At 53.2% G+C, this 13,426-nt stretch overlaps 2 protein-coding genes across 2 annotated transcripts in view; one reads left to right on the top strand and one right to left on the bottom strand.

Moving 5' to 3' along the window:
- YEATS2 (YEATS domain containing 2) overlaps nt 1-3,096 on the top strand; it is a 104,161-nt gene extending 101,065 nt beyond the window's left edge. Inside the window, exon 31 of the mRNA XM_021692432.2 lies at nt 1,336-3,096. Coding sequence (XP_021548107.1) covers nt 1,336-1,444 — 109 coding nt within the window. The 3' untranslated portion in view covers nt 1,445-3,096. The remainder of the gene's footprint in view (nt 1-1,335) is intronic.
- A 3,317-nt stretch (nt 3,097-6,413) lies between these two features.
- On the bottom strand, nt 6,414-12,740 carry MAP6D1 (MAP6 domain containing 1). Its single transcript, XM_021692533.1, has 3 exons — nt 12,364-12,740; nt 7,399-7,516; nt 6,414-6,796 (listed from the first exon to the last, which is right to left on the bottom strand). The coding sequence occupies exons 1-3, from the start codon at nt 12,738-12,740 to the stop codon at nt 6,716-6,718; spliced, it is 576 nt and encodes a 191-aa protein (XP_021548208.1). The 3' UTR covers nt 6,414-6,715.
- Between the last annotated feature and the right edge of the window lie 686 nt (nt 12,741-13,426).

Raw genomic sequence — 13,426 nt, 5'->3', positions numbered from 1 at the left:
CTCTGTTCCACTGCCAGGTTGAACAATACCAGCTCTTCGTAATTAAAGATGATAATATTGTCCATGACGTATCAGATGTTGGGGTCAGGCATTGCATACGTTACCTGATTTGTTTTTCATTGGAGAACTCTAGCCCCCTTTTTAGAAGTCAGGAAACCAGGCTCTGAACGTTCACGTTACCTGGCTTTCCCAGCACTTGGCTGATAGACCTTATTGGCTCTAAAGCTCCCCCACTCACCACTGCTTTGCTGTTGGGACACTGAGTTTTGCCTTTTTCCTAGGCCCCAGAGCATGGCAGACAGGCCTTTCTTTGTTCCACATCCTTTCAAAGGAAACAGGTATTTTATCCCAGTATCCTTAAAGCCTGTCCTGAATTTGTAAAACTGTATTAAAAGTGCCTGAGGACATAAAGAGGCCTACATCAGAGGACTGTTAGGTCAGACTTCACAGGATTAGAATACCTCAGGCAGTGTGGAAGACATCTTTAAGAAAGAAGGAAGGAGAAACAGGAGTTCCAGGAATGCTCCTTGTCCTGTGTGAAACCCAGCAGTGGGCTGAGTGCTTTCTGTGGCCCCTGCTCACCTCCCTCGTCCTGGCTGTGGAGATACAGTAGCTGGGGTGCTCTTGATAAGAACATTTATCACCCTGGCCTGGCACAACTCTGTATCCTCTCCCCCCGACAGGTGGAAACATGGTCCCGCAGTTCTGTAGCCCTTTGACTCAGCTCTGTCTGCTAAGACTGAATGATGAGAACATCATTCTGTTTTGCTGTCCACTTTACTTCCTTCTCTTTTCTCAATCCTCAGAGGTTTTTTTTCTTCATTGTTCAACCAAGTTCTTGAAATCCATCTCATGCCTGTGACTGAGAAGTCAGATTTGAGCCGTAGGGCAGGCTGTGAAGAAGGCAGGCCAGTCTTTTTTTTTTTTTTTTTTTTTAAGATTTTTAAAATTTTGACAGAGACACAGTGAGAGAGGGAACACGAGCAGGGGGAGTGGGAGAGGGAGAAGCAGGCTTCCCGCTGAGCAGGGAGCCCGATGTGGGGCTCGATCCTAGGACCCTGGGATCATGACCTGAGCCGAAGGCAGATGCTCAATGACTGAGCCACCCAGGCAGCCCGGGCAGGCCAGTCTTTACCAAAATTAAAGAAATTAATGGGAAAGGAGAGCGAGCAAGAGCACGCACCTGGCCATGCCCACGCAGGCGGCCCTAAAGCGTGCCTCAGCTCTGTCCCCTTCCAGGAGGCCTGGGGTGGGGGTGGGGGCTTTTGATAAGTGGATGAAATATTATTAAATGCTTGAGAAAACTGCACCTAATAATGCTTTGTTTTTGGACAGGATTCCCAAAGAAATTACAGTGAGTAACATTCACCAGGCCATTTGCAACATTCCTTTTCTGGACTTTCTCACAAATAAACACATGGGAATATTGAATGAAGATCAGTGAATGGAATGAAGATGCCCCTAGAAAAGCAGGATTTGCAGATGAGGCCGAAGCTTCGAACTGTGACGACTCTTCTCTTTGGGGAAGGAGGTTATTTTCTGTGTGCCTCGGAATATTATGGCTCCCAAACCATTGCCTCCACCTAATTCACTGTAACACCAGAGTGTTCGGTCCCAAATCAGATCCCTTTAGGACAGAAGTTTCTGAGTTTAGAATGAAGTTGTGAGTGGGTATGTGCTCTGTCAGCTTGCATTTGCTCTCTCTGGAAAGGCTCCAGGAGAGAGTTTCCGAGCTGGGCCAGGCCACACGTAGCAGGTCCTTCTCTGGGTGTCATGGGGCACCTTGGGCTTGAGTCTCCCTCCACAAGGCAGAAAATAAGTCTGGCACGCTGGTGGTTCACCCATTCTGGGGTTACAGGAAGCTCCAGCAGTTACCCTGGTAATCTCTGGAGCGGGGCTGGGCTTCCGCACTCAGCAGGTGGCCGTGGCGTCGGGGACGCAGTCAGCTGTAGGAAGCAGTAAAGCCTTGCAGAAGTCAGAAGAGCCTGGGAGCCCGCATGCTGCGCACTGGTGTTTTTTCATGGAGCACGGGAACGTGACTACAGCCGAGGTCAGAGTGTAGTCAAGGGATAGGCAGGTCCCAGCATGGGTCCGGGAAAGGTGTGACTAACCAAGCAGCTCTTTATAGGTCAGTAATCCCAGGCACCTGGCCAACTCAGACCAGCTTTGCGTGTGTGCCGGGCAGAACGCTGTTCCACAGCGTTCGCGGGGTATGCGGGTTACCCCGTGTTGAGTGACCAATGGGGAGCAGCCCCTGGGCCAGGCCTGCTGGGATGGTAAGTCCTGTCAGGGGACTTAGTGTCCTGTTCTTTGCCACTCGGCTTTTCTAAAGAAAAGCGTTTCAAGGAAATACTGTGAGTGCCTTAAAGATAGAGAAATGACTGCTGAAGCCACAAGACAGGAATGTCCGTGCTCAGAAGCAGTGAGAATAGATTGTGCCCAGATGCGGAGCCCTCTTGGTGGGAGAAGTGAACAGAAGGAGGAAGGCCTGCAGGGCCCTGCATGATGCCCAGTTCCATTATAGATACTCTGTCCTAATCTTCCTAACATAGTCTGTGTCGAAGGAAAGGAGAGAAATTTGTCAGGAATCTGCAATTTGAAGGCAATTTGAAGCCTGTGAATCAAACTTACCAATCAACATAATTGGAAGTTTTCGTGAGTTCTGTAGACGTTTGGGTCAGGAGCAGAAGGCAGGGAGGTGACTAAGAGATCTGCCCTTTATTCAGCATCTGAGGATTGCAGATGCACAAGGAAATCTGTTTAGTAAGGCATCGGGCATGCCTGGGCTTAGTAAAAAAAATAGTTTAGTACATAAAGGCTCAGATACTCTATACATTAACTACTGCAAGCGAGGTTAGTGGGCAAGTGCATAGATTTATTCAGCAGTGGACTGTGACAGATCTACAGGATGGAGGATTTGATCCAAATGAGAACAGATTGATTTATTACAGGTATGAAAGCCTAAATTATCTTTTTGCAAAAGAAATATTAAATCATTTAACAGTTCCCATATGTGTTAATGTTTCAAATGTATTTGTATAACGTGTAACATAATTGTGTAACAGAAATCTACAATAAATCTTTTAGTATTTGTGATGGGTTTTTCTGAGTTCGAAGCACTACTTTGGTAGGTTCTTCTTCCGTGAGGTCAGGAGGAGCTGGGATGGGGCAGTATAGGTAATTGGTGTGTTTACATTAATTCTGCCACTTCTTTCCAAAAAGCATTTGCAGCTATGCAAGATAAAGGATTACAGTTACATAAAAGTCCGAAAAAAATTTTGGAAGATGCACACTGACCCTGGAAATAAGGATTTCTGACAGCTTGGGGCAAAGGAAAACTACCTAATGGAGCTCGCAGCCTCCTCAAAGTCCAGGCAAGGAGGGAAACCATTCCTGTCGTCTGACAAAGCACACCGGTCTGTCCGGAAAGCTGGAACTGGTCTATGCTGAGGTCTGGAAGAAGTTACTCCTGTGCCACAGTCCTGCTGTGACCATCTGCTAGCAGAGCGGCTAAAAACAAAAATGACCAAAGATGCAGAAACACTGCAGAAATGACCACTTTTTATAGCCCCCTTAACAAGACTAAGGGCTTTGAAAGCTTTGGTTCTTCAAAGGCAGGAAGTTCTGCAGGGCTGAGGCTTCATGAGAGAGCGTAGGTCCGTAACCTTCTTGGGACCAGGCTTCGCCGCAGCCTTTAGGGAACTGAAGTGTCCGGAGGAAGAACAGGGGTGTTGCTTAGGCTCCTTTCCTGAATGTTGACCTCAGCCACAGTTTTGACTGGAACCACGGGACAGAGACTGACGTCACAGGCAGACCCTCAGTTGGGGACTCCCTCTTACCGACTGAAGCCTGTGTGAACAGCGCTGGCGGACTTGACCCCACTAAAGGGGAGGTTCCCCCGTCTGCCCAGGTTGGGCTGCAGGGTCACAGTGTTTCAAAAGCTGCTTTTGGAGTTTGGCCTAAAATCCTGGTGTTAGTACAGCGAGGAAAGTAGTCCCACTTGGGCTGGGTTTTTCCGAGCTTTGAAGCCCCGTGGAGCACAGAGGCGGGACCTTGGTCTCCGTGACTGGAGGGGGGGACTTCAGGGGCGCCCCTCCACTTGGGCCTCACGCCGCATCCTCAGGGCGGCTGCTGGCAGAGCTAACACTGGTTGTGGAATCACTGATACGGAACGCTTTCTTTTGGCCGAAATCGCTAACAGATTGAACTTTTTATTTTAAAAACACTGCTCTTTACAGAATTAATACAAAAATGCTTATTATATAGAAACTTTAGCAAATACAGTAAGGTGTAAAAAATTTAAAGTTACCCGTAATTCCCCTTCCCAAAGATAACCACCGTTAGTATGCGCTGCATTTTCCTCTCTCCATTTTATATGTGTGTATGACGTATGTGGGTTGGTACCACACACTTGAGACTGTCGTCCCATTGCTTTGGAAGGCCACTCCAGTGACGTGATGTTGGGCTTTACTAAGACGGAGAGTGGGTGGGAGGCAGTTCCTTCTTCAGAACCCCAGTCTCCTAATTAATAATGAAGCCTGGTAACGAGGATTATTGAGTTCGGGGTTTTGTGGAAAGCTGTCTCTTCTGGTGCGTTCCAGAAAGGCTCTTGGGCAAGCAGTCTGCCTTCAGAGACAGGCCAGGTGAGGCAGGGGTGCGCCCGCTGCTGAGGTGCCAAGGCTGCCGGGAAAGGCGGGCCTGTGGTATCGGGCTGAGGTACAGCCCTTCGGTCTGGTCTGCACGCTGTGGCGGAGGGAAGGGTGACACAGGCAGGGTCTAGGGAGAGGGAGGGACTGTGTCAGTGGCATCAGATGGGCCTAAGCTGCAAAGGAGAATAGAGCTGGCTCCCTGGCCTGGGCAGGAAGGGACAACTGTCCTGTGTTCTGCTGGCCATTCACTGTACTAATAAGCACCCCGCCCACAAACAGGAACTCTCTGAGCCACTCTTACTCTGCAGGGAAGGAAATGGAAGCTGAAACTGCTCGCAGCTAGTGAGTAGAGAAGTCAGGATTTAAGCCCAAGACTAGCTTCAAAGATGGTTTTTCACCCTAGCCTTGGGGGTGCGGAGGGGCGGTGCACGTGAGAGAGGGGAGGTTGGTGTGTCCTGTGACTATTGCGTCTGACACCACTGTGGGTGGCAGTCCAGAGGGACAGACCTTGGGATTTGTCAGCCTCCAAGGGGCAACCAGTAATAGCCTTGATCCCCCAAAGTCCAGAGGAGGATAAAGACGTATGAGAAGGTGCTCCAGGTTTATAATTAAAGAAATGAGCTAACAAGAAATTGTAACAGTGCATTTTTGCATTTTAGTAAAATCTGAGATTGTACGGTTAATCTGCTCATTTCCCACAGAATGCACAGCAGCAGGCAGTCTCTTTGCTCTTAGAAACGTCTACCATGCAAACCAATGAAGTCAGATAGCAGAACCCTTTGTGTAAGCACATAGTTGGGGTTCTGCCTTTAAAATGATTCCGAGCATTTGCTTTGCTGCGCTGAAGAGGAACGCCGTGCCAGCCAGAGCCAGCCCCCCGAGGGACCGGCCCCGCTCCATGTCTGAGGGGCTGGGAAACAGCTTAGGTAAATGCTCGCCAGACAGCGCGCGAGGGCTGGACGGGGAGGAAGAGCCACAGGGAAATCCTTGAGTTTCCTTACCAAAAACTGCCCTTAGCCTGTGCCTCTAATCTCTAAGCGGGGACAGAAACTCCTTCACATGTCTGACCGCCGGCTGTGCAAACTGGGCCAGGCTCACGCCGTGTGGCCACGTGGGCTGGGACTTACCGGCAAAGGAGGCAGCTTCCCAAAGCCGACAGCTGCCTCCTCACAGTGAGCTCGCCCCACTGTAAGCGAGGGAGCAGGGTGGGAGTCATCTAGGTGTAGAGAACGGGACTTAAAGTCTTTCAGGGAATGAGGCTAATGCCACTTCGTCCCAAAAAAGCTCCCAGTTCTTTGCCAGTGTGTATGGTGTTCCCTTCTAGTCGTCAACTGTAAGGGAAAAAACTGGAATTAGTAATAAAATGTGGGGCTCAGAAACCTACAAGGTCAATGTCATTCATTCAGTACTTAAAGCACTTCTCACATGAAGCCTTTTGTTAAAACATAAGGATAGGGTCACCTGGGCCCCAAATTATGTCTTTGAAATTGAAACCCTATGATTGATACTCTTCCTTTTGGAAATGACATCCTAGTTACTCAAGTCATGTGCAGGGGATAACCCAAGATTTCTTCAACCTGAATGCATGGGGCCATTTGTAGGCATCTCCAAGGACAGTCCCTTGGGTTACCATAGGTTACAAAGTTCTCATGCAGCCTGGGAAAACAACCAAGTGGACATTACTGGTTCTTTCAAGCACCTGTCCTGTCCATATTCCTCAGCCAGCACAGACCAATTCAGTTTACAACAGAATTGATCCTTAAGTTCTTCAGATTTAAAAACTGAAGGGTGGCCAAAAGAGGCAATTAAAAAAAGATCTGAAGCCTTCTGTACAGTCGTCAAGGAACAAGAGGATGGTTCAGGCCCAAAGCCGAGCTGGGTGGTGCCAGTGTCCATCTGCGCCAGGCCCACAGCCCGGGGGGCAGCTGGGGAGGAGTGGCGCCCACGCAAGACGGGCCCTTCCCCTCAGACAGCAGAGGGCCAGTCCCAGGATCTCACCCGAGTCCCTGAGTGGCTGAGGACAGCCCCGTCTTGGTGGCAGTGGGTTCTGACTCCGCTGTGGCCGGTCACACATTGAGGATCCGGGGAGCTGAAGCCTGAAAGATGGCTGATGGGTTAGGGGTGAACTTCTTCCTCCCCTCAGGGGCCTGAAAAATGAAATGTGGCCCCATATCAGTGTGCCTTTCCCTCAACACTCCCTCCCCACCACCTCCCGCCCCCAGCTCCAGGAAGAAAATTCCTGCCTCCTCTCCTCCTCTTTGTCCTCCAAGAGTTGAAAATGCTGACCTGAAGGGTCCGTGGGGGAAATGTGCAGGGGGCGGAGTCACCGCATTAGTAGGTCAAATACAGCACCTGGACCTTCCGTTCCGCTCCCGGATGCCTCCTCTGGGTGGAATCAGGAAGCTGAACAGTCCCAACCTCCTTTCCACCTTCTCTCTGACACAAATGCCAGGGACGTGGAAGGCTCATCATGAGTGCTCAGCGGTCAAGGGTAAGATTGGGATTTAGGAGGGAAAGGGACACCTTGCTCGCCAGAAAGCCAGCACTAGGGAGACGCGATGCGCCCCCCACCCCGCTCTCGGCTGAGGGAAGACTGGGTGCTCAGACGCTGCTGTCCTCGGCCCTCATGCCATTTTGCATCATCAAAACCCGACTCCTAGTCCCTAGCCTGGAAAAAGGGCCTCTGCTCCCACACCCTCTGCAGCCGGGAGCCCGGCCCCTGGCCCTGCGGCGCCCGCTTCAGGCTGACCTGGAAGCTGCCCCCAGGGCTGCGGTCCCATCCGGAGCTGTGGGTTGTGAGGACTGTGGTGGCTCTTGCCTTTGTGGATCTCGGCGGCTTCACTCCGGTCCAGGCCTGGAACTCCTGTCTGGAAGAGAGAACACGGTCACCACCTGGCTCAGGGTCAGTCATCCCTCCTGACTTCAGGGGCGCCGCCATTGTCCTGTGCTTCTCGGAATGTCCTGGCCAATCTCCACTGCTAAAATCCTGCTTTGGATCTAAAAGTGAGCACCTGGTATGCGCTGGGCATTGGAAACCAAGTCCCAGCCCTTCCTTCGATGCTCCCCATTTTGTCTCCAGGCCACTAAGGGGCCCGAGACACCCAGAACCAGTGCAGGTTGGTCACTTCCAGACCAAGTCACTGGGGGCCTTTACATCCATAGGAGGTGCTGGTTACAACGAGGAGAAATAAGGTTCGGTATTAGGTTTACTTTTTAATAACTGGTCTTACGAACTCCTACAAAACAACAGATTGTAGTAACGGTCTCAAACTGCAAGCCGGTCTGGCTTCTGCAGGGCACCGCGCACACAGGCGCTCCTGCCTGGATGCGGGAGGGGAGGGGTGGGGGGCGGCTGACTCCCTAGACAGAAGAGCCAAGGCGGGCACACACCAGCTCCGTGTTCTCAGAGTGCTTTTTTTTTTTTTTTAGATTTATGTATGTATTCTTCTAGAGGGGGAGGAGGCAGAGGGAGAGACAATCTCAAGCAGATTCCTGGCTGAACTCCCCGCTGGGCGGGGCTCGGGGCTCGATCCCATGACCTTGAGATCATGACCTGAGCTGAAATCAAGAGTCAGACGCTTAACTGACTGAGCCACCCAGGCGCCCCTCAGAGTACATGTTTTGACAAGGATTTAATTCCTCAATTCTGCACACAAAATAAGAGCTATTTCTTTTAATTCTATCAACCCCCGGCTAGACAGTGAGCTCAGGAAGGCGGAGACCTGTGTCCCTAGGAGCACCTGGCCCAGGCAGTGTTCCTGTGGAGAAGTGCCTGGCTGGCCAGGGGCAGCGCCCACATGTGGGCTGGACCCATTCTGGTCTCCTCCCACCCACAGTCCTGGCTGGGTTTCAGGCCCAGGGGTCAACAAAGCTGCCTTCTGTCCTTGAGAGCAGCCCAGCTGGGCCCCACTGGGCTGGCCGCTGGGGTAGGGAGCAGCTGTGTCTGTCTGTGGTCGGCACTCGGGGGTGCCAGGAGGCGAGCTGGGCCAGGGCCCGAGCAGATCACTTGTGCTTCTGAAGCTGCAAGGTTCCAAGGACCAGCTGCCTGAGCCATCTGCCATTCTGTTTCTCCTGAGGAAGCAGGTCCTCCCCTGGGCTCAGATGCTGCTGTCCCCAAACTGAGCTGAGCCTTGGGCCTGGCAGCCCCAGCCTGTCGCCCCAGGGTGGCCGCAGGGGTCCCAGCACAGAAAGCGACCAGAGCCAGGAGCTAGAGCGATGCCCCTGGCTGCTCCTGGGGCAGGGCTGGTGCCAGAGACCAGTGAGGGAAGAATGCAGTGGGGATGGAGAAGGAACCTCAGACCTAGAATCAGCAGGACCCGGTGACTGCCAGGGAGAGGAGGAGGGCAGATTTATGGCTCTGGCAAAGAGAAGAAAAACACAGGGCAAGCCACATACACCAGGTACCTCCCCTGACCAAGCAGGCTCTCCTGTCCCCCTGGCCTGGGCCTCAGCTGGACCCTGAGGGCGACAGTCCCACCGAGGGCCAGGGGCCACCCATGGCAATGCCGAGCGCCCTAGGTCCTCAAGGCTTCAAATCCCTTCATTTCTCTGAGCCTCAGCTTCCTCATGAAAAGGACTACTGACCCACGTGCAGGAGGTTAGGATGAACCTTGGTGCCAGGCACTTCAGTGGTCTTCCCTACCCACCCAGGAAGGAAAGAGAAAGGTGACTGAGGAAGGAGGTCTTCTAGAGTGAGTGGAACTAGAACCTGGGCCAAAGGTGCTGAATGGCACCTAGAGAATTCCAGAGGGGAGGCTCTGGTTGCTGCTCAGGAGAGACACAGGCCGGCTGCGAGAGCAAGAGCCGCTGCGCCCATCTGGCCAAGCAAGTGAGGCCGGTCAGTTTTCACGAGACGAGCGGGGAGTGGCGAGCGGCCACGAGGACTCCAGTGACTTTGGGTTCCCTGGATCTGTTCATTTTTGTTTTGTGAATCTCTGCAATCAGTTCGCTCAGATAACACGCGTCCTACAAGAAGTCCGAATGGAGTTTCCCGCGTCAAGTCCTAGAGCTGGGAGGTGAGGGGTCCCAGAGGTCAGCTGGCATGGGGTTGGCGGAGCCAAGTTCAGCAGCGGTCCTGGGTTCTAGGCCGGAGTTGGGGGTGTGGGGACCCAGGGAGTCAAGCTCTGGCTCTTTCTGTTTTACAGATGAGGAAAGGGTCAGAGAGGCCAAGTGACCCGCCAAGTTTATACCCCAGGAAACCAGAGCTCCAGTGAGTCCCAGCTCCTGGCCGTAGCTTTCCACCACTGCAGGACACAGCTCAAGAAACGAGGGCGTTGGGGCGCCTGGGTGGCTCAGCTGGTTAAGCGTCTGCCTTCGGCTCAGGTCACGGTCCCAGGGGCCTGGGATCGAGCCCTGCATCGGGCTCCCTGCTCCGCGGGAGGCCTGCTTCTCCCTCTCCCACTCCCTGCTTGTGTTCCTTTCTCGCTGTGTCTCTCTGTCAAATAAATAAATAATCTAAAAAAAAAAAAAAGAAAGAAACAAAGGGATTCAGAGGCGGCAGCATCTTAGGGGGTGAGGTCTTGGGGAGATAATCTATGGGAAGTCCTGAGCCTGGCTTCTGGTACTTGGTAAGCAGAGAATAACAACGTGTACTTTTAGTATCACTGGAGCTGGGAGGACCCAGCGAGACGTTCAAAGCCGCTATCTGCTCAACACAAGTGAGGGGCCGCTTCTAAAAGCCCCGCCTTTGCTTGAACATTACCAGTGAGGAGGAGCTCAGCCTCACCCCGGAGGCCACTCACTTCATCATCAGTCCACTGGAATTACTAGAAAGCTCTTCCTTCCCTGAGCTGAAGCTAGCTCTGCGCGGGCTCTGCCTCTGGTCCTGCTCCTGGCCCGGAACATCAGTCATTTGAAGGTACCACACACCCAGACCCTCGGGTCTTGCGGACCTCTCCCCATTCAGGCCCCTCCAGCTGGCTCCCCGCCGGCTCGCAACAGCCCGAACCCTCCGTGGCGGGGTGAGGCCACAGCTGGGCTCGGTGGTGGCCCTGCCCACTGACGTTCCCCTGTGCATTTTGGCAGCCCAGCTTGAGCACGCATCCGTGGACACAAGACCCATCCTGCAACTACCTTTCCCCGTCAGGTTCCTGAAAAACTGCATGCCCATGAAGGAAGCCATGGGGAGATGGAACCTTCTACATGTCTTGATAATTACTCTATGGAAATTCTACCTTAATACAGTTGATTTTAAAAATAATAAAACTGAGGGGGAAAGTTCGTACCTTTTTGCTCTAATTCCACAAGTCAGAATTTCTAAAGAAACTGATACGTGCATAGATGGCTAGCTATAAGATGCTCATCACAGAAATTATTTTTTTCCCTTAAAAATGTGTTTTTTTAAAGGTGACACGTGTACATGTTTAAAAAAACAGTTCTTTAGAGGGTGAGAAGTCAGTCAGTGCCCTTCCACCCCTGGCAGCATCCCTTCCTCCCCACCCCCTTCCTCTCCCCAAAGGTTCCTGTGTTTCCACACATCCATCCAGAGATATCTGTGCTTATTTGAGCAGATACGTGTATATCAATACCCCCTTTTAAAAACACAAACAGCAGACACACTGTTCTGCATTTTGTTTTTTTGACACGTACCCATCCAAGATCTTCAGACCTTCTGCTCTGAGTACATCGTAGGCCTCCCGGTAGCCCATCCTATGGTAGAGCTATAATTAACCAGCTACATCAGTAGGACGGTGGGATTGTTTCCAGCTTCTGCAGTACAGTGTTGCAACATACCTTATATTCCTTAACTCCCACCCACATTCAAGGATACTTGCAAGGAAAACTCCTGGAAATGAAGTACTGGATCAAAAGAAGTGTTTTTAATGGTCCCAAATTAGAAACATCCTAAATATTCAATAATGACAGATTAATAATTGGACATATATATCAATATATGGACAAATGTATATCCCTAGGATAGAACACTGCACATCTACTAAAATTCGTGTTTTAAAAAAAATATCTAGTAACATGCAAAAATCCAAAATTGATGGAAAAATGTGTACAGAATCTAAACCTATAAGAATTACAAATGGATATGAACTCAAGGGTTAAGGATCAGAAAGAACTACCAGTTTGGGTGAGGTTAAAGGAATTAATTTGTTGTAATTTCCAGTTTTTCTACAGTGAGTTTATATTACTTTTGTAATAAGACAAAGAAGAAAGCCCTCAGTTGTCCAGGGCCAGAGCTAAGGTGGGGGCAGGGTGGACCCGTGAGCTCAGTCACGTGGCGAGATCCCCAGGGGGCCATCTACTGGGAGCCCCGGCTGGTCCTCACCACCAATGCCTCCACGGAGGGCACCGGGCAGGGGGAGCTCTGGCAGTTGGCCTGCACGCACCCTGCCTTTCGCTAGCCCACCTGGTGGAAGTTAAAGCCGATTTTAACTCAGTTGAAGGCAGGGCTTTCTGGTAGAGCTGCCCCAGAGGGGGAGAGGGGAGGGGGCTGTGAGCAAGGTAGTGAGCTCCCTGTCAGCAGCAGAGGTGCTCACTCATTCACTCTGAGGCTGCTCAGGGAACAGCGAAGGCGACACCTCGCAGTGCCCGGGGACCAAAGGGGAGGGCCTCCGAGGCCGCCTACAGCTCTCCAAGTGCTGTGGGATGGAGGCTCCAGGTGCCTTCTCCCTCCCCACCAAGCTGGTCCTCATGGTTCACGGCCTCCGTTTCCTCCTACCACGGGGTCCCGACTCGTCGCGCTCCCCTGCCCGAAGCCCCATACCTGTAAGACGTGGTTACCGCAGCCGAGTCCGCGTCGCCGATGGGGAGCACGTAGACACCCCGGCCAGGGGCCGCGGGGGGCTTGTTCCTGCGGCCGCCCGCACCCGACCCGCGCCCCTGCGAAGCATCTCTGGGCCCCGCGGGCGCCGTCCACACGCCGAAGTCCCGCTGGTACTGAGTGAGCGGCACGTCCCGGACGGGGTCCCGGGCGCCCGCAGGGGACGGGCCCCTGCGGGAAGCGGCGCCGCCTGGGCCCGGCTCGTCACTCTCGAGGTCCGAGTAGCTGTGCAGGGTCAGCGGCACTGCCACGTCGGAGCGGTCCAGCTGGTTCCAGCGCCGCGCCAGGCAGCAGAGGCGGCTGATGCAGGGCCACGCCATGCCGGCCCCCGGTGCCCGCCGCTCGGCTCCCGGCGCTCCGGGCCGCACCGCCCCCGCCCGGCGTCCCCGCCCCCGCGGCCCTCCCCGCGCCGTCGCAGCACCGCCCCCTGGCCTGGGGGAGGCCGTCCGGGGAGGGGAGGGCTCGGTGCCGGGCCGGCTTGGCCTGGGGTCGTGTGCGCGGGCGGGCGCAGAGGCGGGGAGGTGGGTGGGGGAGGGCGGGGCCCCCCTCCGGAAACGTCTGCAGGCAGTCACTAGTGTCCAGCTTGAAGGTTTCATAATTTAATCCAAAGTTCCTTTAATGCTATTTTCTAAATGGGACCTGGTTTCGCCGAGAGCGAGAACCGGCTGGCAGCGATGCCGTCGCTGATGGTCCCGGGGCGGCGTGGGCGCAGGCCGCCGCTGCCAGGGTGTTGGGCCTCGTAGAGTGGCCGGGGCTGCAGCATTTGAGCTTAGGCTGCTCCGCGCCGGGAGCGGAGGTGCCGCGATGCGGAGGATCGCTGGGCAGACCCGGTGCCATGCTTCCGGAGGACACGTGTTTGAATCAGCCAGTGAGTCACTATTTGCCTTTACGATGCTGAATTTGTAACAACCAATCCGGTTTTCATTGAGAACTGGCATTAGCCCTCAACTGACCTTTCCCTGGGTTCTAAAAATCCCTCATTTTAAAGCACGGCAACAGAGGACTT

The sequence above is a fragment of the Neomonachus schauinslandi genome, chromosome 1, assembly GCF_002201575.2.
Source record: "Neomonachus schauinslandi chromosome 1, ASM220157v2, whole genome shotgun sequence".
NCBI classification, from domain to species: domain Eukaryota; kingdom Metazoa; phylum Chordata; class Mammalia; order Carnivora; family Phocidae; genus Neomonachus; species Neomonachus schauinslandi.
Note: the sequence above shows the minus strand (reverse complement) of the source record. Positions and strands in the feature narration are given on the sequence as shown.

Coding starts and splice junctions, on each gene's coding strand:
- MAP6D1 (XM_021692533.1), bottom strand. CDS start 12,740: ATGGCGTGGCCCTGCATCAGCCGCCTCTGCTGCCTGGCGCGGCGCTGG. Junction 7,517..12,363: donor GCGGTAACCACGTCTTACAG/GTATGGGGCTTC, acceptor TCTCTCTTCCAG/ACAGGAGTTCCAGGCCTGGA. Junction 6,797..7,398: donor GCCCTGGGGGCAGCTTCCAG/GTCAGCCTGAAG, acceptor TTCATTTTTCAG/GCCCCTGAGGGGAGGAAGAA.